Source organism: Dendrobates tinctorius, unplaced genomic scaffold (genome assembly GCF_039654945.1).
Source record: "Dendrobates tinctorius isolate UK_male_01 unplaced genomic scaffold, ASM3965494v1 ptg000290l, whole genome shotgun sequence".
Classification (NCBI taxonomy): Eukaryota; Metazoa; Chordata; class Amphibia; order Anura; family Dendrobatidae; genus Dendrobates; species Dendrobates tinctorius.
In genome coordinates this window covers 3,747,501-3,773,405 of record NW_027361957.1, presented here as the reverse complement: position 1 = coordinate 3,773,405, position 25,905 = coordinate 3,747,501, and the positions used below count along the sequence as shown (strand labels likewise).

General features: G+C 44.3%; 1 protein-coding gene across 6 annotated transcripts in view; it reads left to right on the top strand.

Annotated features, from left to right (window-relative positions):
* Positions 1-285: 285 nt before the first annotated feature.
* The window catches only part of KCNC2 (potassium voltage-gated channel subfamily C member 2), a 307,406-nt gene continuing 281,786 nt past the window's right edge, over positions 286-25,905 (top strand). For 3 of the 6 annotated variants that reach the window (XR_012226874.1, XM_073559985.1, XM_073559984.1), the window contains exons 1-2: positions 286-795; positions 1,164-1,792. Coding sequence is in view for 5 of the 6 variants with exons in the window: in XM_073559985.1 (XP_073416086.1) it covers positions 1,217-1,792 (576 nt within the window). In the remaining variant the exon portion in view is untranslated. The remainder of the gene's footprint in view (positions 796-1,163; positions 1,793-25,905) is intronic. The other 3 variants (XM_073559986.1, XM_073559983.1, XM_073559982.1) reach the window with 3 other exon arrangements.

Genomic DNA, 25,905 nt, shown 5'->3' with positions numbered 1-25,905 from the left:
TAAGTTTCATAACCTGTCCTTTTATTCCTGCTTGCATTAGAAGCACTCATGAAAGCTGTATTTTATGTAGACTGTTGTTTTTATGAAAACGTGTCCACATTTACCTTCAGCTCCAAATAAGGAACCGGAGAATCTGCAAGGAGGTGCAGCAGCAGCTGAGTGGGGTCGTGCCCATTGATTGCACATCATCAGGTTAGTGCAGCCTTGTGCTGGGAAGCCCCTCTACCTTCATAATGAGGATGGCAGACCCTCTGCTGAGCTCTAAAATAGAGCAGATGAGCCTGTGATGAGGGGGCGAGGGATGTTACCATCAGAGGGTGTGTGCAGGCTGTGCTAGGAGTTTGTGCGCTGGTGCTGAAAGAACAGCTCCTTTCCTCCAGCTGTCTTCTATCAGGAGGAGGCTTGGCAAGGACACATCATCAGCATCCCACCTCCAGGAGCCACCGCACGATCTTCTTCTCTCTTCAGCCTGACTATCACTAGGATCACACACTTGTTTCTGTAAATCCTCCAGGAGGTCGTGGATTCTTTGTTTGTGCTCCTATATTTAATGGCTACCGCCTGTTGTGCTTCTGACATCCTTACAGCAGCTGACACAGGAGGAAAATGCTCCATAAAATGGACTGAGATGGACATATGAGAATAACAGCCCTTTGGAGTTGAAGCCAGGAAAGCCATTCATAAAAACAGACAAGTAGTTTGCACTTCAAGATCGATCCTTGCCTTTGATCCTTACAGAAAAGATGAAGAGGAGCTGGCACATACTACTGGCACTTTACTGGCACTGTGTGTGAGGTATGGAGAAGCTTTGTCTTTGTCCAGGCTGATGCATGTTACATGTACGTGTACTGAGCAGCTGTGTCTCGCTACATGACTGCTTACAACCTGTAGGAGGACAATAATGCTTGTAGGGTGTAAATAGTAAGAGGGACATTAGATGTGACTGATAAGAACCTTGTAGGTGACTTGAGCGCTGGAGGAGAAGTGCTTAGTGACAGATATGAAGGAGCTGAAGAACTTCTTACTAACTGGAGGTCAACAAGTTGAAGGGTGCTCTACTAAAAGTAGTCTGTTAAGTGTACATTACAAAATGTAAAGTGATAAAGAGGCATTGGCATTATTTAATCCTTTGTGTGTCCTTACTTTTTATTCCACCACTGCAGGACACAGGCTCCTTTCTCCTGCCACCCAAGCGAGTCATGTGGCATCCAGAGATATGGGCAAGATCGATGAGAACGAGAGGATAATCCTCAACGTGGGGGGCACCAGGCACGAAACATATCGGAGTACTCTAAAAACCGTACCCGGGACCCGGTTAGCTTTACTAGCATGCGAATCTCAAAGTGACTCCGGACTGGACCAGCAGCCGGTCCCAGGCACCTTCCAGGGCACCTGTCGCGGGAATGAATTCTTCTTTGATCGCCACCCAGGGGTCTTCGCTTATGTCCTCAACTATTATCGCACTGGCAAACTTCATTGCCCAGCAGATGTATGCGGACCCTTGTTTGAGGAGGAATTGGCATTTTGGGGCATTGATGAAACGGACGTGGAGCCCTGTTGCTGGATGACCTACCGCCAGCACCGAGATGCGGAGGAAGCTCTAGATATATTTGAGACCCCAGACTTAATCACTGGAGAACCACCACCTTTAGATGAGGATGAGGAGGACTTAGGGAAGAGACTTGACATAGAAGATGTTGTGGGTCCTGATGGGAAGACAGGACGCTGGAGAAGACTACGGCCCCGCATGTGGGCTTTATTTGAAGATCCTTATTCTTCCAGAGCCGCCAGGGTAAGTGCTGCCAGGACAATATATGCCAGTCCCAATCATACGATAACCTGTTGATTTAATGGGTACCACTCTTACTGGTCAGCACCCAAACTCTGTGGCTTAATTTATTTCCCCTTAAACAACATAAACTGAATGGCTGGCCATCTAACCTGCTTACAACCTGTAGGAGGACAATTATGCTTGCAGGGCGTAAATAAGATCCAGTAAGAGGGACATTGGATGTGACTGATAAGAACCTTGTAGGTGACTTGAGCTTGGAGAAGGAGTGTAACTATAATGTGACATTTAAAAGGCCTCTTGACCTAAAGCATACAAGGTATAATAGAAAACCATGTATCTGACTCCAGTCACCATTATCCTTGTACATTTTCTGAAGATGTGTGGAGTAGTGATCATGGGGCAGGGATTGTTCTGGACATCCCGTCAGTAATCTCATTGAAGCATTCAGGGTCAAAAATGTTTAACTTTTGTTTGCTTGACCTGTTTTTCTGTGTCATATATGTGAAATATAGTTGGTGACTATATATAATTTAATGCTGTGACATATTGATAATGAGGAGTAGAAAGACATCTTACATTGATAATGTGCATGGTGATGTCACACTGCAGGGATATTAATCCTAGTGATGTCACCATACAGTGATGATGAAGACAGTGATGTCACAGCATTGTGATGCTGAACACAATGATGTCACAGTAAAAGGATAATGAACACATTGATGTCACAGTACAAGAATGATGTACACAAAAAGGTCACTTTGTTCATTATGACATCGCAATCTAGGAAATAAATCATATAATGATATCACTTGCAGGTAGAATACAATCGTGATGTCAGAAGCCAGCAGATGTTGCAGGAATAATGCCATGTAGCAGACAAGGAATGAAGAAGTAATGCACACAGCAGTTGGTAACCATGGTGCTTCAGATTAAAACTTACTGTACAATGAAACCAAATTCAATTTCCATGTCCTCTGCAAATGCTCATTGTGTTCAACAGCACCTTATGTCACAATGGGCCCCTCTAGTTTTTGGTCCGTAGAGCAGCTGGTTTGCCTACTAAATACTGTAATCCTAGAAATAAAACCATGGAGTGCACATCCAAAACTTACGATATATCATGGATAAACAAAAATATACAAACCTGAATTTGAGGTTCTTAGATAACATTCTGATGAGACAGTACGAAGCCCACTGCCACGTAATGGTGTAACTCTTATTGGGTTCCTAACTTGAAAGGTGTGGTGACCTCCGCAAACACAATACAACACCAACTTGGGCAGAAACATAGGCGCCTGATAGCATCTACTCTGCAGAGCAAAGTCCCCTGGATACAGATCACAACATCTCACATGAACAACACCACAGAAACAATGGCTGTCTCATAGCGCCAATAGGGAAATAAGACAAGAAAAACCTCACCTGCCACATGCTCTCAAACTAAGGCCAGGGTCACAGTAAATGTATGGAAAATCGGTCTGAGTCTCTCTGCCGAGAGTAGCACAAGTGTTCTCCGTATGGTCATCCGTGTGTAATGCGTTTGCAATGTGATGATGTGATTTTCTCACACCTGTGTATCCGTATGTCATGTGTATGGCTTTACATTTCTCACTGATTTTCCCCATTGAATTTAATGGCTCAATGGGCCGAAATGAGGAAAATGTGTGCGTATTTGTCGCAAGCTACACTGATGCTCCATGTGGTGTCCGACTTTTTCTCACACCCACAGGCTTGCATTGGAGAGTCTCGATTCTACACGCACATCGAATACACCTGAGAAAAAATATGGTGATGTGAGCTGCCCCATAAATTAACACTGGTCTGAGTGCTATGCAATGTTTTCTCGCATAGCACTTGTCCGTATTCTACGCTAATGTGACCCCGGCTTAAGAGCAAATATAGGCAGAACCCCTCAGCAGTGTCCTGCTACATCTGCTACCTTGGTTGATAACACCCATACTAAAAAGCTGTTTTACAAGAGACTTGATGTAGCCAAAGGCTTTCGTAATGAAGTTTGGATATTTTTTCATTATAAACCGTGTCTAAAGAATTGCTTACATCAGGCAGCACCCATACAGGCACTTAGAGGAAAAGCTCCTTGCCCCTTTTAATGCCGACAGTGCTGGTGCCCCAGATTACACAGTATCGGCTCCATACCTTTGGTTTATCAATGCTCCTAGTACACCCACAAAGCCCACATTTCTGTCCAGAACTATGTGAAAGGATCTTAAAAAACTTGACACATACATACTAACAATTAGTCATGAGCGCAAGTGCTTATTACTCGAGTTTGCTTAGGGTGCTCGGGTATGTACTGAGTATCAGAGGTGCTCGAGTGACATGTTCAGGTCCATGCAACCACATGTTTTGCGGCTGTAAGACATCCTTGTAACATGCGGCCGTGGGGAACCGAACATGTCACTCGAAAACCTGCAATACTCTGTGCATGCCCTAGGCAAACGCGAGTAACGAGCATTTGTGTTCATCACTACTGACATTGTGGAAATTCTAGGAAAGAGACACTATAAGGTATGAAACACAGTATTAAAGGGGTTGTCCGGCCATTTAAATAAGTACTCACATCAAAATTGTTATCCTCTATATTTATTAAAACCATCTTATTATATAGCACTGTCTACTTACAGTTGCTCCTTTTGCCTTTCTACCAGTTATTTCTTCTCTTTTCCATTAAGTCTATGACATCATGTGATTAAAACTCACTAGCTGAATCCTTCTAAGCTCTATGTAGAAACAGGAAGTCAATTTTCCCCGTATAAGTCATGAGTCACTGCAAATGTCCCTGACAGAGGGAGGAGGGAGCAGCTGGATCAAGAGTTGAAGAGGGGAATGATACATGTAGGGACAAGAGACTTCCCATTTCTACATAGAGCAAAGAGAATAATTAACTGGTTATAAAGCAAAATGAGCAATTGTAAGTACACAATGCTATATAATATGATGATTGCAATATATTAAGAGGATAAAAACTTGACGAGGGTGCTTCTTTACATGACTCAGAAGAGAAGGACTGTGCTGGACACTGGAGAAAGCAGCGGTAGTTGAGCATATTAATGCACAAACATTACATTACTGTTACGGCTGGCGGAACGCACCAACTTATAAAATAGCAGTAGGTGCGTTCGCAGCCCGGGGTCCATCGTGCAGAGGTGGTACACTGCTGCTGGATAATGGCGGGAGACTTTAAGCGGTGTGAAAACAGTCATACGTGGGTTACATCACAATGTGAACAGTAGCGAACTCTGTTAACTCACAGAGCCGCACCACCGCTGAAAGTAAATGCCGGAGCCTGTTTAGCTCACAGAGCCCGGCCAAAAGAGCGCACAGTGAACGGCCACAGAACTCTACCCCAAGGACACGGTGTTAGAGTCCCTCTAGGCACACTGAGCGCGCGACGTCGCTGCCACGAGCGTCGCTAAAGACACTGGCTATGGAGTGTGGAACACTCGCACTGAGGCGTGCCGAGTCACTGGTGTGGACTAAAGCCTGACTCCAACTCTGACCTAGTCTGAAATTACAGTCTATCCTAGTGCATGGCCAAGCAGCCATGCAAACTTTTTATAGCCGCGAGCGTCCGGGACCTTCCTTGCTTCTCGGATGGGCCAATCCAAACACGAGCAGGACCTGAGCACGTGACCTTCGATCTCCAATGAGAGATCACTCCACGGGCATGCTCAGTGGCCCGACATGAGGACTTAGTCCCTGGAGAATCTTGCTGCTGAGCAGCATGCATTGCCATAGCTGTGCCAGAGGAGGCAGCAGCAAGCAAACCCACAGAGCTGGTCTGGGCAGAGCGCCAGGACCGACAAGTTTGCTGAGCAACCTCCTCTGCGGCTGGAGAGGAATGGGAGACCGTCGGAGGCAAGGCTCGGGATTCTCGCTGTGCAGCGACAGAAAGCCGACGCCTAACATTATCCCCCTCCTCTCTGAGCTTCTCTTCACTCAAACTCTGCAATGAGAAGAGGAGTGTGGATGTTCTCCACCAGGTCCAGGCCTCTGGACTATGACCCTTCCAATCCACCAAGTAAAACTTTTTGCCCCGCATCACCTTGCATCCCACGATGGCATTGACCTCAAACTCGTCAGACGACAGGTCTGATGTCCTGGCAGATTGCTCAGAAAACCGGGACATGTGAACCGGCTTGAGGAGAGACACATGAAACGTGTTCGAGATAGCCAAGTGTGGTGGAAGGGCCAGGCGGTAGACCACAGGGTTAATCTGCTCAAGGACCTTGAAAGGGCCAATATAGCATGGTGCGAACTTAGCGGATTCCACCCGCAGCCTGATGTTTCGAGCAGAGAGCCACATTAAGTCGCCAGGGGCAAAGGTCAGAGCAGGGCGCGGGCGAGTATCAGCGGAGAGCCTCATTCTCTCCTTAGATGCCCGGATATCATCCTGCGTGCGGTCCCAAAAGTCACGTGCCTCCACCGCCCAGTCTGCCACCCTAGAGTCGGTGGACAACACGGGCATGGGCACGGGGACGCGCAGATGTTGACCGTAATTTAAGAGAAATGGGGTCTGACCGGTGGAGTCGGCCACCGCGTTGTTCAAGGCGAACTCCGCCCATGGCAGCAAGGATGCCCAATCATCCTGCCTGGCCGAGACAAAATGTTGCAGATATGTCACCAGGGTCTGGTTGACTCTCTCCACCAACCCATTCATCACGGGATGATAGGCCGAGGAGAGATTTAGCTCAATGCTGAGCAGAGAACAGAGCTCTCTCCAGAACCGAGATGCAAACTGAGGAACCCGGTAGCTGACAATCTTATCCGGCATGCCGTGTAGGCGGAAAACATGTTTAATGAACAACGCTGCCAGGCCTCGTGCCGAAGGTAGCCGAGAGAGTGGTACCAGATGCACCCTCTTTTTAGAAATGATCGGTGATCACCCAAATGACGGTGCTGCCGCTGGACTTGGGCAGACCCACCACAAAGTCCATATCGACCATCTCCCAGGGCCTGTTCGCAACCGGCAGAGGATAGAGTAACCCAGCGGGCCGCTGCCGAGAGGACCGATTCTGGGCACAAGAGACACACGCCTGAATATAGTCCCTGACGTCACGGGCCATATGCGGCCACCAGTACGTCCTTGCCAGGAGTTAAGAGGTCCATTTGATCCCGAAAAGACCACCCACTCTGGAGGAATGAGCCCAAGAGAGGACCTCCGGTCGCAGATGGGCAGGGACAAAAGTCTTGCTCTCCGATGGGACTATTAGTCGAGGCTCCTCCTCCTCCTCAGATGACACCACGGCTTATCTACATCAGGGCGATGTAGAATGGGAGCTCTAGCAAAGTGGGACTTAATGGAGGCGAAGGCCTTGGATTCAGTTTCCGACCACAGTTTGGGATTTGCACCCTTCTTGGTGAGGGCTACCACGGGTGCTACCAAAGTTGAGAAATGGGGAATGAATTGGCGATAGTAATTTATGGACCCCACAAAGCGCTGCACCGCTTTGAGAGAATGGGGTTCCTGCCAATCCATCACCGCCTGTAGCTTGGCAGGATCCATGGCAAAACCCTGGGCTGAGATGATGTAGCCCAGGAAAGGCAAGGACTCCTGCTCAAACACACATTTCTCCAATTTGGCATAAAGAGAGTTGGCCCGCAGGAGATCGAAAACTTTGTGAACATCTCTCCGGTGGGAGTCAATGTCTGGAGAGTAAATGAGAATATCATCCAGATAGACTACTACCGAGGTGGCAAGCATATCCCGGAAGATATCGTTCACAAAATCTTGGAAGATGGCTGGGGCGTTACATAGCCCGAAGGGCATCACCAGGTATTCATAGTGCCCATCTCTGGTGTTAAAAGCAGTCTTCCATTCGTCCCCCTCATGAATACGAATCAGGTTATAGGCTCCCAGCAGATCAAGCTTAATAAACACTCTCGCTCCCCGTAGCCTATCAAACAGTTCTGATATCAGGGGCAGAGGATACTTATTCTTAACGGTTATGGCGCTAAGTCCCCTGTAATCGATGCACGGACGTAATTCTCCATTCTTCTTTTGGACAAAGAAGAATCCCGCTCCCGCCGGAGACACCGACTTCCTAATGAATCCTCTTGCCAGATTCTCCCTGATATACTGACATATTGCCTCTGTCTCTGGGAGAGATAGGGGGTATACTCGACCCCGGGGAGGCTCAGCGCCGGGCAAGAGGTCAATAGGGCAGTCGTAAGGGCGGTGCGGCAGAAGGGTCTCGCCGCCTTCTTGGAGAAAACGTCTGCATACTGCTGATATGGCTTGGGAAGCGAGGAGAGATCTGCAGGGACCTCGGAAGTAGCGACCTGTACGCAGTCCCTCAGACACCTACCCTCGCAGGACTTGCTCCAACCGAGGATTTTTCCCAAAGCCCACTCTATGTGGGGAGAGTGAGCTCGTAGCCAGGGAACCCCTAGGAGGACCTGGTCGATACCTTCTGGCATCACAAGGAGAGACAGCATCTCCTGCAGAGAAGGAGACAGTGAGAGTCTCAGTGGAGCAGTCAGGTGGGTGATTTGGGACGGGAGTGTCACCCCATTCACCACCCTGATGGTGACTGGTTGAGGTAGCAAGACCAGGGGGACTGCGTGTTGTTGAGCGAAGGCAGATGACATGAAATTGCCCTCCGCTCCAGAGTCCACGCAAACCTCCACCATCAGAGTGGAAGAATCAAACTCTAACGCCACTTTAAACAGGAGCTTGGAGGAGAAAGTAGCAGTGTCTAGTAGGCCCCCTCCGATAACCACTAGACGGGAGCGTTTCCCGACCGCTGTGGGCACTGGTTAGCAAGGTGGCAAGTCTGCTGACAGCGGAAGCAGACAGGAGGTACCCGCGTGGCCCGGGCCCTGGGCCCTGTGCGGGACACCTCCATGGCCTCTGGAGGCTCAGGCGGTGGACCGGGGGGTTCCAGCGGTCTAGCAAAATTTGGAGCCAACTTATAACGTTGGCGGTACCTGGAGCGCTCCAACCCTCACTCAGTGAAGCGAACGTCAATTCGGGTGGAAACCGTAATGAGCTCCTCTAGAGTGGTGGGCACCTCCCTAGTGGCCAGGGCGTCTTTGACATGATCAGCCAGGCCTCTCCAGAATATGGGTATGAGAACCTTATCTGGCCACTCCAGCTCTGAGGCCAGAGTTCTGAAGAGGATGGCATACTGGCTGACCCTGGGTTAGAGCCAGCAACTGAAGTGCCGTATCGTGCGTGACCCGAGGTCCCAGGGACACCTGTTTCAGAGTGACTAAAAAATGGGTGGCACTTTGTACCAGGGGATCCCCGCGCTCACACAGTGGGGTGGCCCATTCCAAGGCCCTGCCCGACAGGAGGGAGATGATAAATCCCACCTTGGCCCGCTCAGAGGGAAATCGTGTAGCCAGCAACTCCAGGTGAATGGAGCACTGACTCACAAAACCCCTGCATGAAGCACTATCACCAGAGAACTTCTCGGGCAGCGGGAGGCGGGACAAGGTCGGGGCAGGACTGGCCGTGGAGACACGAGCGACAGCCTCTGTAGCTGCCTGAACTGCGGCCGAGGTAACATCCACAGCTGAGGTGGAACACTCTAGTGCTGCCAACCTACCCTCCAGCTTCTGGATGTACCTATGCAGTCGTTGTTCATCCGCCATTATTAGCCAGACCCTGGCGCTAGGATAATGTTACGGCTGGGGAACACACCAACTTATAAAATAGTAGTACGTGCGTTCGCAGCCCGGGGTCCACCGTGCAGAGGTAGTACTTTGCTGCTAGATAATGGCGGGAGACTTAAGCGGTGTGAAAACAGTCACACGTAGGTTACGTCACCCAATGTGAACAGTAGCGAACTCTGTTAACTCACAGAACCGCACCACCGCTGAAAGTAAATGCCGGAGCCTGTTTAGCTCACAGAGCCCGGCCAAAAGAGCGCACAGTGAACGGCCACAGAACTCTACCCCAAGGACACGGGGTTAGAGTCCCTCTGGGCTCACTGAGCGCGCGGCGTCGCTGCCAAGAGCACTGGTGTGGACTAAAGCCTGACTCCAACTCTGACCTACCTACACCTAAGCCTGGGCGCTAGCAGGCTAGGCTGCACAACACATGCGTACCAAGGGTAGGGATTTCTTAATGAGTCAGTCACCAGAGACATTCATACGTTCATACACCACTCACTCCTCATAGTCTGAAATTACAGTCTATCCTAGCGCATGGCCGAGCGGCCATGCGAACCTTTTATAGCCGCGAGCGTCCGGGACCTCCTTTGCTTCTCGGATGGGCCAATCCGAACACGAGCAGGACCTGAGCACGTGACCTTCGATCTCCAATGGGAGATCACTCCACGGGCATGCTCAGTGGCCAGACATGAGGACTTAGTCCCTGGAGAATCTCGCTGCTGAGCAGCATGCATTGCTATAGCTGTGCCAGAGGAGGCAGCAGCAAGCAAACCCACAGAGCTGGTCTGGGCAGAGCGCCGGGACTGACGAGTATGCTGAGCAACCTTCTCTGCAGCTGGAGAGGAATGGGAGACCGTCGGAGGCAAGGCTCGGGATTCTCGCTGTGCAGCGACTGAAATCCGACGCCTAACAATTACATTCATATACACACAATTAGTGAATCAAAAACTAAGATGGTGGTCTTCTTTAGAGGACCTGTCACCAGTTGCTCATATTTTTTAACCCTGAGTATGCTGTTTTTTTTGTCTATGTATTTTTTTTAAATCCACCATACAGTTTTAGAAATTTGGACTTTTTTATTTACTGTATATACTTGAGTATAAGCCTACCCGAATATAAACTGAGGCACCTAATTTTACCACAAAACAAGGAAAATGTATTGACTGAAATATAAGCCTGGTATGCATGGCCCCCTCATTCCTATCCTGGTATGCATGGCCCCCTCATCCCTGTCCTAGAATATGTGCCCTGCTCATCCCTATCCTGGTATGCATGGCCCCCTCATTCCTATCCTGGTATGCGTGGCCCGCTCATCCCTATACTAGTATGCATGGCCTCCTCATCCTGGTATGCATGGCCCCCCATTAGAAAAACATTTAAAAACCATAAACCATTCTACTTACTGTCCCTGCACTCCCTCGCTGAGTCTTGTTCCGATGCCAGTAGCTAATTTATGCTTGTAAGAAGCTCATGACAGTGATGTCATGCGCTGCTTACAAGCAGAGGACAACTGCTGGAATACTCACTCCTCTCCACGCTGGGACTATGGGCGTGTGGAGCAGTGAATATTCATTGATCTTTAATAGCAGGCAAAGTATCCTCAGCCGCTGTCTGGCTGCAGCAACTGAGCGATCATGTGTGCCTGCTACTAAAGGGAATGAATATTCACTGCTCTCTACGCCCATTAATCTTTTCACGCAGTGGCCATTTTTAATTTTTTCCTCTTTTTCTTCCAAGGGCCATAACTTTTATATTTTTCCGTCAATGTAGCCATTTTAGGGCTTGTTTTTTTGTGGGACGAGTTATATGTTTGAACGACACCATTGATCTTACCACATAGCATACTGGAAAATTGGAAACAAATTCCAAGTGTGGTGAAATTGCAAAACAAAAGTGCAATTCCACAATTATTTTGTTTTTTTTTTATTTACCATGTTCACTATATTGTAAAACTGACCTGGCAACATGATTCCTCAAGTCAGTACAAGTACGCAGATACCAAACATGTATACAATAGTTTATTTTTTACTTTAGTGGTAGAAAAAATTTTTGAAATTTGAATTAAAAAAGTTTTTATGTTTGTTGCGCTTTCATTATTCGGGATCTGGGGCTGGGTGAGGGCTTATTTTTTGAGGCCTGAGCTGATGTTTTTATTGATACCATTTCGGAGAAGATACAATGTTTTGATCACCTCTTATTGCATTCTGTTGCAATGTTACGGCAACCAAAATAACATAGTTCTGGCGTTTCTATCCTTTTTCTCATTACGCCGTTTACCGATCGGATTATTTTTTTTTATATTTTGAGAGATCGGACATTTCTGAACGCAGTGAAACCACATTTGTGCATTTCGATTTTTTTTATTATTGTTTTATTTTCAATGGGGCAAAAGGTTAGTAATTTGAAGTTTTGTGATTTTTTTCACATTCTTAAAAGCTTTTTTCTTCACTTTTACTATCTTTAATAGTTCCCTTAGGAGACTTGAAGCTGGAATCATCCGATTGCCTGTGCTATAAAATCATGCTCTCCTATGAATGCCAGCCACGAGCCGGCATTCACAGGAGTATCGTAATAGCAGGCATGGCGGGTCTTCTCCAGACCCTTGGCTGTGATGACAACCCTTCGGTGCCTAACAATCCTGAAGCAGAGGCGGGATTTGTGATGCGCTTCCAGTTGGCACATGTTAAATCCAGATGTCTGAGATTGACATTGGGATTTAACTGGTTGACAGCCATGAGTAGAGCTCCGATCCACTTGTGGCTGTTAAAGGTACATGACAGCTGCATAAATAATAATAATAATAAATCATCTGTTGTGTGTGGAAAAAGATGTGGGTTCAGCACCAGAGCCTGCATGAAGGTCAGGGACATGACATATGACTTAAAAATACGTCATATGTCTTGAAGGGGTTAAAGAACCGCTTCAGCCGGTTTGTTTTAAATATTTCAGCGCTGGAGTGGTGCCACTAAAATAAGCTCCCTGAGCCTTCTTTCTAATAAACTTAGAAAGCCACTGTCTTCAGCTGTTATCGTCACCACTCTGGTCACGCGCCACCATTTTGTGACCGCAACTTCTGACTGATCGGAAGTCAGTGGTAATAGTAGCAAACTCTCAATGCAATTCTGTGAGAATTGTGACTTTTGGATTGCACAGCAAACACTGGAGTGATCTGGCAGGTCACAAACTGCTGAAGACCAATGGGAGCAACACCGAGAACAGATGAAGATGGCAGCTGGTAAGTATGAGACTAGGTGCAGGGAACTTAGATTAGTGGCGCCACTCCAGCAGTAAAATATAAAAACCCCACTAGAGTGCTTCTCTAAAGTATAGGAAGTAATTCACTGGCATGAGTGACTGCTCACGTACATGGGATGAGTAATGGGAGTCAAGGATGAGACTTCCTGCTCGTTTCAGGTGACGGATTTTTGACTTCTAAAAGTAATATGTTTTGGTAAGGATGGTGCCTAGAACACAACCAATGAATGCGTGTGACTATAGCTAATTACAGTGGGCTTCCATTGATTGAGACTTTGCATTGTTTTATATCGCTTATAAAATGATATACAATCACAAATAATACATTATTTGGAAGAATACCATAGAGAAAGGGGCATTTGTACAGGAGCTATCAAGGAGACTATCAGCCAAGCCAATGGTTAATTTGTATGCACCTATGTGTGGATTTCATGCTGGCTGCCTGGGATAGGAGGAGCAGAATATGGGTAGATGAGTGGTTGACCTTGAAGCTAATCTGCTTTACTGTGATGCATAGTGAATGAAATGACGTGCATATGCCTACAATAACAGAAATTGGACTACATGTAGTACTGAGTCGACCTTCAATTCATTTTGTATATAAACCTGGTGACTATATGAAGTCATGCAGAGTCCAGTTCTTGAAAAGCCAGGATATAGCCATTCTCCGACTCAATGAATATTTTACTAGAACATTCAACGAGGATCAGCGAAAGCCTGGAAAACCATGAAAACATTATTAGCTGCCCTGTGATTACTTTGTATGTATATGAAAGAGTGATCAGCATTATAATATGCCCGTGCTGGAATTATCCTGCTGGGATTCTTTGTGCTGACTAGCTCTGTGCATGTGTAATACCTGGTTTTAGTTGTATATTATATATCTTATATTTGCACTTCTACCCCATCAGTAAGGTGACTCCCCGCTATCTCAAAGCTTGTTAATCATGTAAGGTTAAGACCATACGTAGCAGAGCATAGCTACATTTCCACAGCTGTGACAGCCTCACTGTATTCCAGAAGCCTTGATGGTGCGTAACGTAGAATACTGAATGTTGTGCTTTCTTAAAGGTTATGTTTTTTGTGTGACATGGTATTTTCTCATAAATGTACTATGTACATAGGAAGCTGTCAGACAGTAGTGAGGGTAGAGATATACAGTCCAGCATTCTGACCACTGCTACATCTTCAGTACAGCAGAGAAAACAGGGATTCTATCAAAACCTCACCAAGCAGACCAGTAAGTGACTGACTCTCAGCACCTACATCTTGCTGCACTCAGATTACATAGCAAAAATCTGCTGATGTATTCCCTTTTAAGGTCTTTTATTAAAGAAGGACCCCCATCAAAGTTTTTATCCTCTTAAGATATTGAGATCATCATATTATACAGCACTGTGCACTTACTATTGCTCATTTTGCATTTCTACCCAGTTAATTCTCCTGTTTTCCATTAGGTTTATGACATCACATGATTAAAAACTGACAAGATGAATCCTTCTAAGCTCTATGTGGACACAGGAAGTCTCTTTTTCCTTCATGAGTCATCATTAGAAATACAATTGTAACATGACTGCAAAGTCCCCGGTAGTCCAGCTCCACCCCCTCTTCAACTCCTGAACCAGCTGCTCTGCTCCTTCCCCTGCAGGGACTTTGCAGGGATGTAGGATTGTAGTTCTAATGATGACCCATGCATTGAAAATAGACTTGCTGTATCTGTATAAAGCTTAGATGATTGAGCTAATCTGTTTTTAAATCACGTGAAGTAACTGACCAAATGAAAATTAACTGGATAGAAAGGCAAAATGGGCAATTGTAAGTACACAGTGCTGTATAATATGGTGATTGCAATATGATAAGAGGATAATAATTTTGATGGGAGGAAAGCTTCTTTAATTTTGATCACTTTTAGACCTTCTATTCAGCTGCTTGATGTGGCCAGGGTCCTCATCCTCGACTGTGTACATTGTGTAGTGTCTGTGAAAAGTAGCTCTCTCACATACAAGGAAATGTAGAAGTTTGCAGCATTCTTCATGGTCACTATACAATGTATAAAGCTGTGCTCCTCAGCTAATTAGTGAGAGCGCCAGAAGTCAGATACACACCAATCTGATAGGTCATTAACCCCTTTCTGACATATGATGTACTATCTCATCCACGTGACTCAGGCCCTTATGACCGTGGACGGGATAGTACGTCATACCGATCAGCCGCACTCACGGGGGGGAGCGCGGCTGATCGCGGCTGGGTGTCAGCTGATTATCACAGCTGCCACCTGGCACTATTTGCCAGGAGCTGTCAGGGCCCGCTCCCGGCACTTTAACCCCGGGCACACTGTGATCAAACAAGATCGCAGTGTTCTGTGGCATAGGAAAGCATCACACAGGGAGGGGGCTCCTTGCGTGCTTCCCTGAGACCCTCAGAACAACGCGATGTGATTGCTTTGTTCTGAGGGCCTTCTCCCTGCAGGCCGCTGGATCCAAGATGGCCGTGGGGTCCTTTCTGGACCTGCAGTTAGGTGGCTTGTCAGTGCCTGCTGAGAGCAGGCGCTGAGAAGCCTCCCGGCACTGCCGAGAAGCCTCCTGCACTGCCTGTCAGATCGCTGATCTGGCACAGTGCTCTACAAAGTGTCAGATCGGCGATCTGACACTATATAGTAATGTCCCACCCGGGGACAATGTAAAAAAGATAAAAAAAGAATAAATAACATGTGTAAAAATAATTTTTAAAAAATTCCTAAATAAAGAAAAAAAATATTCACCAATAAATTCATTTCTTTATGTAAAAAAAACAATAAAAGTACACATATTTAGTATTTCCGCGTCCGTAACGACCCGCCCTATAAAACTGTCCCACTAGTTAACCCCTTTAGTGAACCCCTTAAAAAAACAACAAGGCAAAAAAACAATGCTTTATCATCATACCGCCGAACCAAAAGTGGAATAACATGCGATCAAAAAGATGGGTATAAATAATCATGGTACCACTGAAAAAAAGCTGCCACACAGTGTCATCAGCGAAAAAATTAAAAAGTTATAGCTCTCAGAATAAAACGATGCAAAAATAATCATTTTTTATATAAAATTGTTTTTATTGTATAAAAGCGCCAAAACATAAAAAATGATATAAATGAGGTATCACGTAATCGTACTAATGCAAAGAATAAAACTGCTTTATCAATTTTACCACATGCAGAATGGTATAAACGCCCCCCCAAAAGAAACTCATGAATTGCTGGTTTTTGTTCATTCTGCCTCCCAAAAATCATAATAAAAAGCGATCAAAAAATGTCATGTGCCCAAAAATGGTACCAATAAAAACATCAACTCATCCCGCAAAAAATAAGACCTCACATGTGGGCAAAAATATGGAAAAATTATACCTCTCAAAATATAGTGATGCAAAAACTATTTTTTGCAATAAAAAGCGTCTTTTAGAGTGTGACAGCTGCCAAACATAAAAACCCACCATAAATAGTAAATCATACCGCCCTTTATCACCCACTTAGCTAGGAAAAAATAATAAAATAAAAAAAATGTATTTATTTCCATTTTCCCATTAGGGTTAGGGCTTGGGTTAGGGTTAGGGTTGGGATTAGGGATAGGGGTGTGTTAAGGTTAGGTTTGTGGTTAGGGTTATGGTTAGGGTTGGGATTAGGGTTAGGGGTGTCTTGGGGTTAGGGTTGGCGTTAGAATTGGTGGTTTCCACTGTTTAGGCACATCAGGGGCTCTCCAAACACGACATGGCGTCTGATCTCAATTCCAGCCAATTCTGTGTTGAAAAAGTCAAACGGTGCTCCTTTCCTTCTGAGCTCTGCCATGTGCCAAAACAGTGGTTTACCCCCACTTATGGGGTATCAGCATACTCAGGACAAATTGCACAATAACTCTTGGGGTCCAATTTCTTCTGTTACCCTTGGGAAAATAAAAAATTGGGGGCGAAAATATTTTTGTGGAAAAAAATACGATTTTTTATTTTATGGCTCTAAGTTATAAAATTCTGTGAAGCACTTGGGGGTTCAAAGTTCTCACCACACATCTAAATAAGTTCCTTGGGGGGTACAATTTCCAAAATGGGGTCAATTGTGGGGGGCTTACACTGTTTAGGCACATCAGGGGCTCTCCAAACGCGACATGGCGTCCGATCTCAATTCCTGCCAATTTTGCGTTGAAAAAGTCAAACGGCGCTCCTTCCGTTCCGAGCTTTGCGCCCAAACAATGGTTTACCTCCACATATGGGGTATCAGCGTTGTCAGGACAAATTGCACAATAACTTTTGGGGTCCAGTTTCTCCTGTTACCCTTGGGAAAATAAAAAAAGAAGTAATTTTTTTGTGAAAAAAGTTAAATGTTCATTTTTTTAAACATTCAAAAAATTACTGTGAAGCACCTGAAGGGTTAATAAACTTCTTCTATATGGTTTTGAGCACCTTGAGAGGTGCAGTTTTTAGAATGGTGTCACTATTGGGTATTTTCTATCATATAGACCCCTCAAAGTGATTTCAAATGTGATGTGGTCCCTAAAAATAAAATGGTGTTGTAAAAATTAGAAATCGCTGGTCAACTTTCAACCCTTATGACTTCCTAACAAAAGAAATTTGATTCCAAAATTGTGCTGATGTAAAGTAAACGTGGGAAATGTTACTTATTAAGTATTTTGTGTGACATATCTCTGTGATTTAAGGGCATGAAAATTCAAATTTGGAAAATTGCAAAATTTTCAAAATTTTTGCCAAATTTACATTTTTTTACAAATAAACGCAAGTCATATCAAAGAAATTTTACCACTATCATGAAGTACAATATGTCACGAGAAAACATTATTATAATCACCAGGATCCATGGAAGCGTTCCAGAGTTATTACCTCATAAATGGACAGTGGTCAGAATTGTAAAAATTGGCCCGGTCATTAACATGTAAACCACCCTTGGGTGTAAAGGGAATAATAATAAGGGTCTTAAAAATAGCAATTTTTTTTGCCTAAAGTTTGATGTCTTTTTTGGCTTTTTATTAATGTTTTCCAGTTTAAAAGTCATGACATTATCTGATGTTTTTAAACGAAGATTCCACTACATTGTTACTGATGACTTCTATTATAGAAGTTCTATACAGGATAGGTCATCAATATTGGATCGTGGGATGGCCAGCACCTTCAGTGATCAGCCGCTAGGCTCTCCATTAGCGGCTGGATGTAAATGTAGCTGTAGTGTTCCACCCCCTCACACCATTTACATCCTTCAGCTATACCACCAATCTAATACAGATCACATGTCCCTTAGATAGGTCATCATTTTTGATACAGTAGAAACCTCATTAAAGGCAGGTGCAGGCAATCATTTTCTACACATCTGAATAAATTGGTCAAATTGCGTTAATCACACTCTGATCAGACTCCGATTTTCTTGGAGATAGAAAAAAAAATACGTGTCTCCACTTTCTCTATAATGCCAGTCCATAAAAATTCAGATATGTGCACAGCCCCATACAATAACATTGGGATGAGTGCTATCCATCAAAACGACGCACAGCACTTTTCCGAGTTATACAGTCGTCTGTATGAGCACTAGGGGTGATTGGCTGCAGTGTTTTGTGGTAAGAAAAAAAAACTGAATAAATGTCAGGAAAAGTGCTTTATTTTTTATTTTGTGGAGGCAGATAACAGTTAATCTATGGGGGCGCCACTGCTGGATATTACAGATAGGTCATCAGTATGTATGCACCGAATGGCCTCTATAAGCAATGAAACTTTCAATAGTATTATACATTGTGACATTGACAGGAGCTGGTGCGCAGGTCTCAGTAGTGGCTGCTACGTATTGAATGCTGACAAAACTAATAGCAGCTGATCGTCAGTTGTGCCAATATTCAGACCTCCACTAATTTGATATTAATTACCTGGCCTTTAAGTATTTTTTGCGCAGTACTGTAGGATAAGGGTTATATTGGTGGGTGAACACTAGGGTGATCGGATCTCATATGGGGGGGGGGAAATGTCAGAATCTTGTTCGTCTGGACCCCACAAAACGATTCCCCTTTCCAGATATTGAGATAGCCAAAATTTGAGCTCGATCAAACGACGTTAACCCGTGCCGCTCGTCGCTCAAAGTTTGAAAAAATCCAAATTGAGGTATTTTAAGATTTAGGTATTTTGCATAGTCTGTTAGACTATAAAGAATGTGACAACAACATTGCAGAAATAGCCCTGACCAAATTTTCGAACCATTTGTGGTATTTGAATGCAGAGTTGGTGGGATTATCGTTTTTTGATCCCACCATTACAGACAATGAAAAGTTGTTAATGGCTAATAAATTGCTCAGTAGCACAGATGAACCATCAGAGCACGCTAACCTACATGAGTTGATAATTTTACATAGTTATCTAATCTATTCTAGAGCTTTTGTTAAAGTAGTTTTTGAAACGTCAGAATATAATGCTCGGCATTTGTTTACAACTTGCAGGACATATTGCTTTTGTTCTTCATCTTTTGTCAGAAGGTCGTTAAAGTCGGTTACTTCCTACCTCTTTTAATTTTTCTTTCCTAACTTTTGGATTTACAACCCTAGCGTGCTCTGATGGTTCATCTGTGCTACTGAGCAATTTATTAGCCATTAACAACTTTTCATTGTCTGTAATGGTGGGATCAAAAAACGATAATCCCACGAACTCTGCATTCAAATACCACAAATGGTTCGAAAATTTGGTCAGGGCTATTTTTGCAATGTTGTTGTCACATTCTTTATAGTCTAACAGACTATGCAAAATACCTAAATCTTAAAATACCTCAATTTGGATTTTTCAAACTTTGAGCGACGAGCGGCACGGGTTAACGTCGTTTGATCGAGCTCAAATTTTGGCTATCTCAATATCTGGAAAGGGGAATCGTTTTGTGGGGTCCAGACGGACAAAATTCCGACATCGATTTTTTGCGGTCACCCTAGTGAACACTAGTGCAATGAACTCTCCAATAAACTGACGGGAATGACTTTAGAGCAGTGAATGGGTGACTTCATGTTCTCCTCATAGGTGAGGGTCCTAGTGTTGAGACCCAGACTTATGAGACATTTATGGCATGTCCTGTGGATAAAAAAAAGTTCAAGAGATGGCAATACCATACAAATCTGTATTTCCTGTTTGACCCATATCAATTGTAGTCTTCAGACACACTATAGCATCACATTTATCAGTGGCCATAGATGAGGTGATGTCATAGTTACTTAGGGCAGAACTTTCCCTTTAAATATTTTATTACCTGTTTAGGCTTTCTCCACAGAAGTACTGGTACATACAAACTAAAAGGGGCATTCCACTGTTTACAGTACTTTTGGTTTGAAATGTCAATTAAAAACAGACCTACTGTATATTATACCTGTGCTAAGACTACAGCAATCAGCTGTGATCAGGAGAACCTAGCGGCGTGTGTTCAGAACCTCTAGATTGCCACTTTATAACTTTTCATAGTCACAATTAAAGGTGTTGTGCAATCGTAGGCTACAAGATTGCCGTCAATGTATGTGACTGCTGACTTGAGAATCTTCACATTGCGTGCATCGGTGACGGGAGCGGGCAGTCATGTCACCGCAGGTATGCGTATGCATACTTCAGGCCGCATTCCAACTAGACGTGTCCAACCTCGTTAATGCACTTTCATTGAGCGAGGCAGTGTCCTTCTAGTGGGAATATGTCCGCAGGTATGCAAATCACATACTTGCTGTCACGCAGTCGCTGCTACCAGCATCGGAGAATCCTCGAAGCGTGCAGTGTGCACAATGTGAGGATTCACATGTCTGCAGTCACATAATGACTATAGACTTGTACCCTAAGGCCAAGTGAACCCTATAATGTCAAAGGATAATTTGTGTAATGCATGGAAGCGCTTGGTCCGCCATAAAGATAGATAAACTTGGCGATCTGGGTCCTCCACCAATCTTGAGCAAAGCGCTCTGAAATGCCATGTTACTGTGGAGCAGCTATCTCTGGCTATCCCATAGACGATGAATGGAGTGCACAGTCACTGCTCCATTCCAATTCAAAGCCCAATACTTGGGATCAGTTGGGGTCTCATCGATAGAACACAATGATCAGCAAATTAGTCATTGATCCATCTTTCTACTTATCTATTTATTGTCTATCTTTATGTATATTCATTTATTTTGCAAAACAATTTTGGTTGTTTCACTGTGAATGGAATAGCCAGGAAAACAAAAAAGGTGAGGAGCCAGGAGGTGCCCAGCCTTATTGTTATCTCCCAAGCAATGTTGTGTCATGAAGATAAACTGGTAATAAAAGGAATATGTGACAGTTGTTAATTACCTACTATCAACATTATGTGCTTCTACCTTCTACCTTCCACAAAAGGGATGAGAGCTGCTTGTGGAAATTGATAATTATACCTGAAGTGTAAGCGTTATTTGGCCGCCAGCAACTCTTTCGTGACTTTCTTTAAACCACCAGCTATAAAATTTAATGAAACAATTACCTTGTTTGAGAACACAAAGAAATGTTTAAGCAACAGAATATTCTAAAGGGCCTGTCACACTAAGCGATATGGCTAGCAATATCGCTATAATGCCACTGGTTTTTGTGACGTTATAGCGATATTGCTAGCGATGTCGCTATGTCTAATACTTACCTCCGACCGCTCCCCCGCTGATTATCGCTGATCGCGCGAGAACGTCCTGGACCATTTCTCGTCGTCAGCTTTCTGCTGGGCTTCCTGCTGTGGAGACGAGCGACGTGTGGACGCGGGCAGGAGGACGTCAGGATCGCCTCGTCTGACAGGTAAGTAGCGACCCCCGACCCCTGCGATGTCGCTGGTGACATCTGCCTGTGTGGCAGCTCACTAGCGACCACTTAGTGATGCACCAGCGATCCTGACCGCGTCATATCGCTGGTGCATCGCTAAGTGTGACAGTACCTTAAGATTGGCTTCTGGCTATTTAGGGATGGTTGTAATAATAAATATATAATGCACTTACTATACACCAAACTTATATATGCATAGGTCTATAGTATACTGTTTTATCATAGTTTCATAGTTTTTAAGATTGAAGGTAGACTTAAGTCCATCGAGTTCAACCAATAGCTCAATATGTTGATCCAGAGGAGGGCAAAACCCCATTCGGCATACACTAATAGGGGAAAATTCCTTCCCGACGCCACATGCGGCATTCAGACCAGTTCTCGTGATCAATGTCCTATCATACAATCTAATGCCCATAGCCTGTAATATTATATTTTTCAAGAAAGTCATCAAGACCCTTCTGAAATTTTAGTAGTGAATCAACAATTACCACATCATGCGGCAGAGAGTTCCATAGTCTCACTGCTCTTACAGTAAAGAATCTGCGTCTGTGATTATGGCAAAACCGTCTTTCCTCCAGATGTTGAGGATGCCCCCTTGTCCCCATCACAGGCCTTAGTGTAAAAAGATAGAAAATGAAGGAATGAACAGAAATATAAAATAAAATATGTAATGAGCAGAATAATCAAGGAGGGTTAGGTTGGTCAATTGGACCAAAAACAAGAGACAAGATGACCCAAATTCATCAAGTGGTCCACAGTTGAAGACTTTAATAGAAGGGCTGATGTTTTCTTGAAACAAAACAATATAAATGTTTTTTGATTTTATGCACAGCTTTTTTTGGAACAAAAGTCACTGCTGTTTTAGATTCAGATTTTTTTTACTCAAACAGATGTAGGTCCAAGGAGACGTCTGCATCCTTCCTTCATATTTCCTATTCTTTATCATCTGATTTTTAATCTTCTTTTTTGTTTCCAAAAAAAGTGTGTGGCGGCAGCACTGTAAAGGTGTGAAAATGAATGTCGATCCTTTCTGCTACTAGTTATGTAGGTGAACTTCGTTATTGAACCTATGTAGTATCTCTATCCGAGAAGATATTTGTATGTGAGATCGCATAGATGTGAAGTTCAAAATTTGAAGTAACGGATTTGGAGAAAAGGAGGATAAACCTTTTATGTTTCTTAATTTGGTGAAATGCATGTATTACAAAATGAGTCCTTAAAAACGACATCCCGTGGGAACGTGGCTTGCCGTGCGGCTCCGTTTGTTTGCATAGCTGTGTGTATTCAGCTCCCGGGATGAGGTTAATGCATAGTGAGTAGTGATGAAGGACGGCTTCTTTTCCTGAGAGCATTATATGTGGATGTGACTATAGATATCACAAAGCTGAAATAAAGACAGTGGCTGAAAGAGACTACATATTAAGAGAGCCACCTAATCAGACATGTATGTATGCCGGTATACCCGCTGCACAATAGAAACAGTGATGGTGAATAAAGGTCTGTGTACACTTATCATTGCCCATTGTCTGCCATGCCACCTGCTGCTCACGTCTTCCATCCAGACTTGCCCAACAGGAAGACCTGCGATTGAACATGCATCTACAACAATACCAGTATTTCCTATTTGACAATAATATGCTGAATTCGATAAGATTCAGGGAACTTTTTGGCTTCTAAAGAGTCTTATCTTCCAGAACTGCTAAATAAAAGACTGAACAGATCGAGTGTGTGTTTACTGCAAAAGGGAGAAGGCCATAATATTAGATTTTATCCATTCACTTTCCTTTAAAGGTACTGTCACACTTAGCGATGTACCAGCGATCCCGACCAGCGATATGACGCGGTCAGGATCGCTGGTACATCGCTAAGTGGTCGCTAGTGAGCTGCCACACAGGCAGATCTCACCAGCGACATCGCTGGGGTCGGGGGTCGCTACTTACCTGTCACACCAGGCGATCCTGCGTCCTCCCGCCCGGCTCCACGCGTCGCTCGTCGTCACAGCAGGAAGCCCCAGCAGGAAGCAGACGACGAGGAATGGTCCAGGACGTTCTCGCACGATCAGCGATAACCAGCGGGGGAGCGGGTCATAGGTAAGTATCAGACACAACGATATCGCTAGCAATATCGCTATAACGTCACAAGTTATAGCGATATTGCTAGCGATATCGCTTAGTGTGACATGTGCATAAATGTTGACCATGGCAATCCCCTACTGCTCCTCAATTTTTGTCTATTACTTGTGCTCATATTACATTTTAATCTCCCTAAATTAATCATGACATAATTGCCCTGGGGGTTGGAACTTTTCATCATTTGTATTTTATGCATTTTAAATACCATTAGCTTTTAAACATTTTTAATTGAATCCCTTTTACTTTTAATGTGATTCAATATTACACTAATTACCCATTTATAGATTTGTATGCACAATATTATATTTCTTCTAGTGTATTTGTAGCTTTTTTGTTGATTGCCTTTGCTCTGCTCCTACCCTGATAGGAAGACAGGGCCATCAATAATATATAATTTTTAGTCTTCACAATATACACTGCACCCAATATTTATTGTATTAATGAAAGAGAACCTGTCATTACGATGTTGCATGTTAAAGTAAAGGCATGGTCATGATGGCACTGGTATACAGATGCTATAGGTACCTTTAGTGAACCTATAGTAGGTGCTTCCTGATTGTTCCTTAATTAACATTTGAAGTTTGGGTGTAATACATTTTTAGTGCATAGTGGAGGACTGTGAGTAGGGTCTTCAGCTCCTGCCCAGCCCATCTGCCTATAGTGTCTGTATCTTCCTCCTGTTTTAAAGTTTTTTTGGTTCCTCTTTCGCCACTGTCACCATTTTAATGAAGACCTTGGGGAGGTCAATCTACAAAAGCAAACTTTAAAACATAAGAACGATACAGACACCAGAGGCAGGCGGATGGGCTGGGCAGGAGCCGAGGACCCTACCCACAGTCTCACTCCTATGCCCCGAAAGCTTATTACACCCAAACTTCAAATGCTAATTAAATAATAATAATAATAATAATAATCTTTATTTATATAGCGCCAACATATTCCGCAGCGCTTTACAGTTGAACAGTTTCAAACACAACAGTCATAAGTAACAACGTTAACAATACAATAATTAAAGCGAAATAAGACGACCCTGCTCGTGGAGCTTACAATCTACAATGAGGTGGGGGGGATACAAAGCACAGGTTTGTATTTACAATGATGTATTTACAATGACGGTCCAGCCATCTTCAGGGGGTGGGGGTTAGATGGAGATAGTGAATGGGCTACACACACACAAACATGACTTTGATTACTGAATGTGATAGGCCGCTCTGAACAAATGTGTTTTGAGCGAGCGCCTAAAACTATGCAAATTGTGGATGGTCCTAATATTTTGGGGTAGAGCATTCCAGAGGATTGGCGCAGCACGGGAGAAGTCTTGGAGTCGGGAGTGGGAGGTACGGATTAGGGCAGAGGTTAGTCGAAAGTCATTTGCAGAGCGCAGCGGTCGGTTAGGCCGATAGACAGAAATGAGGGAGGAGATGTAAGGGGGTGCCGCACTGTGGAGAGCTTTGTGGGTGAGAACAAGTACTTTGAATTGTACCCTGTAATGAATTGGCAGCCAGTGTAACGACTGGCGAAGAGCGGACGCGTCTGAGAAACGATTAGCCAGATGGACAACCCTGGCTGCTGCATTAAGGATAGACTGGAGAGGGGAGAGTCGAGTGAGAGGGAGGCCAATTAATAGAGCATTACAGTAGTCTAGGCGGGAGTGGATCAGGGCGACAGTGAGAGTTTTTGTTGTTTCCATGGTGAGAAAAGGGCGGATTCTAGAGATGTTCTTTAGGTGTAAGCGGCATGAGCGGGCAAGAGATTGTATATGGGAGGTGAAGGAGAGATCGGAGTCGAACATAACACCCAGACAGCGCACCTGCTGTCGGGGTGTTATTATGGTGCCACCCACAGAGAGGGAAATGTCAGATTTAGGGAGGTTAGTAGATGGTGGGAGCAGAAGAAGTTCAGTTTTGGAGAGGTTGAGTTTCAGATAGAGAGCAGACATGACAACCAGGATGCCGATTTCTCCACTTGCGGTATCTATTGCATGTGTATAACAGTGCCATTATGGCCATGCCTCTACTTTAACATGCAAAATTGTGATGACAGGTTCTCTTTCACCCGCTATATTTCCTTATAGAAAGTGATTCTATTTCAATATACATTTCTAAAGTGTTTACCCATTGAACCTAGTTTTCATATTAATATTCTAATTATTTTCTCACAATATATCACTATCATATCATTATGGCAACTAGATGCCAAACTGAGCAGCACTGCTCCTGGCACTGTCTTAATAAACATTGGCGCATGTGCCTTTGCATTACTGTGGCAATACTTTCTATTAGA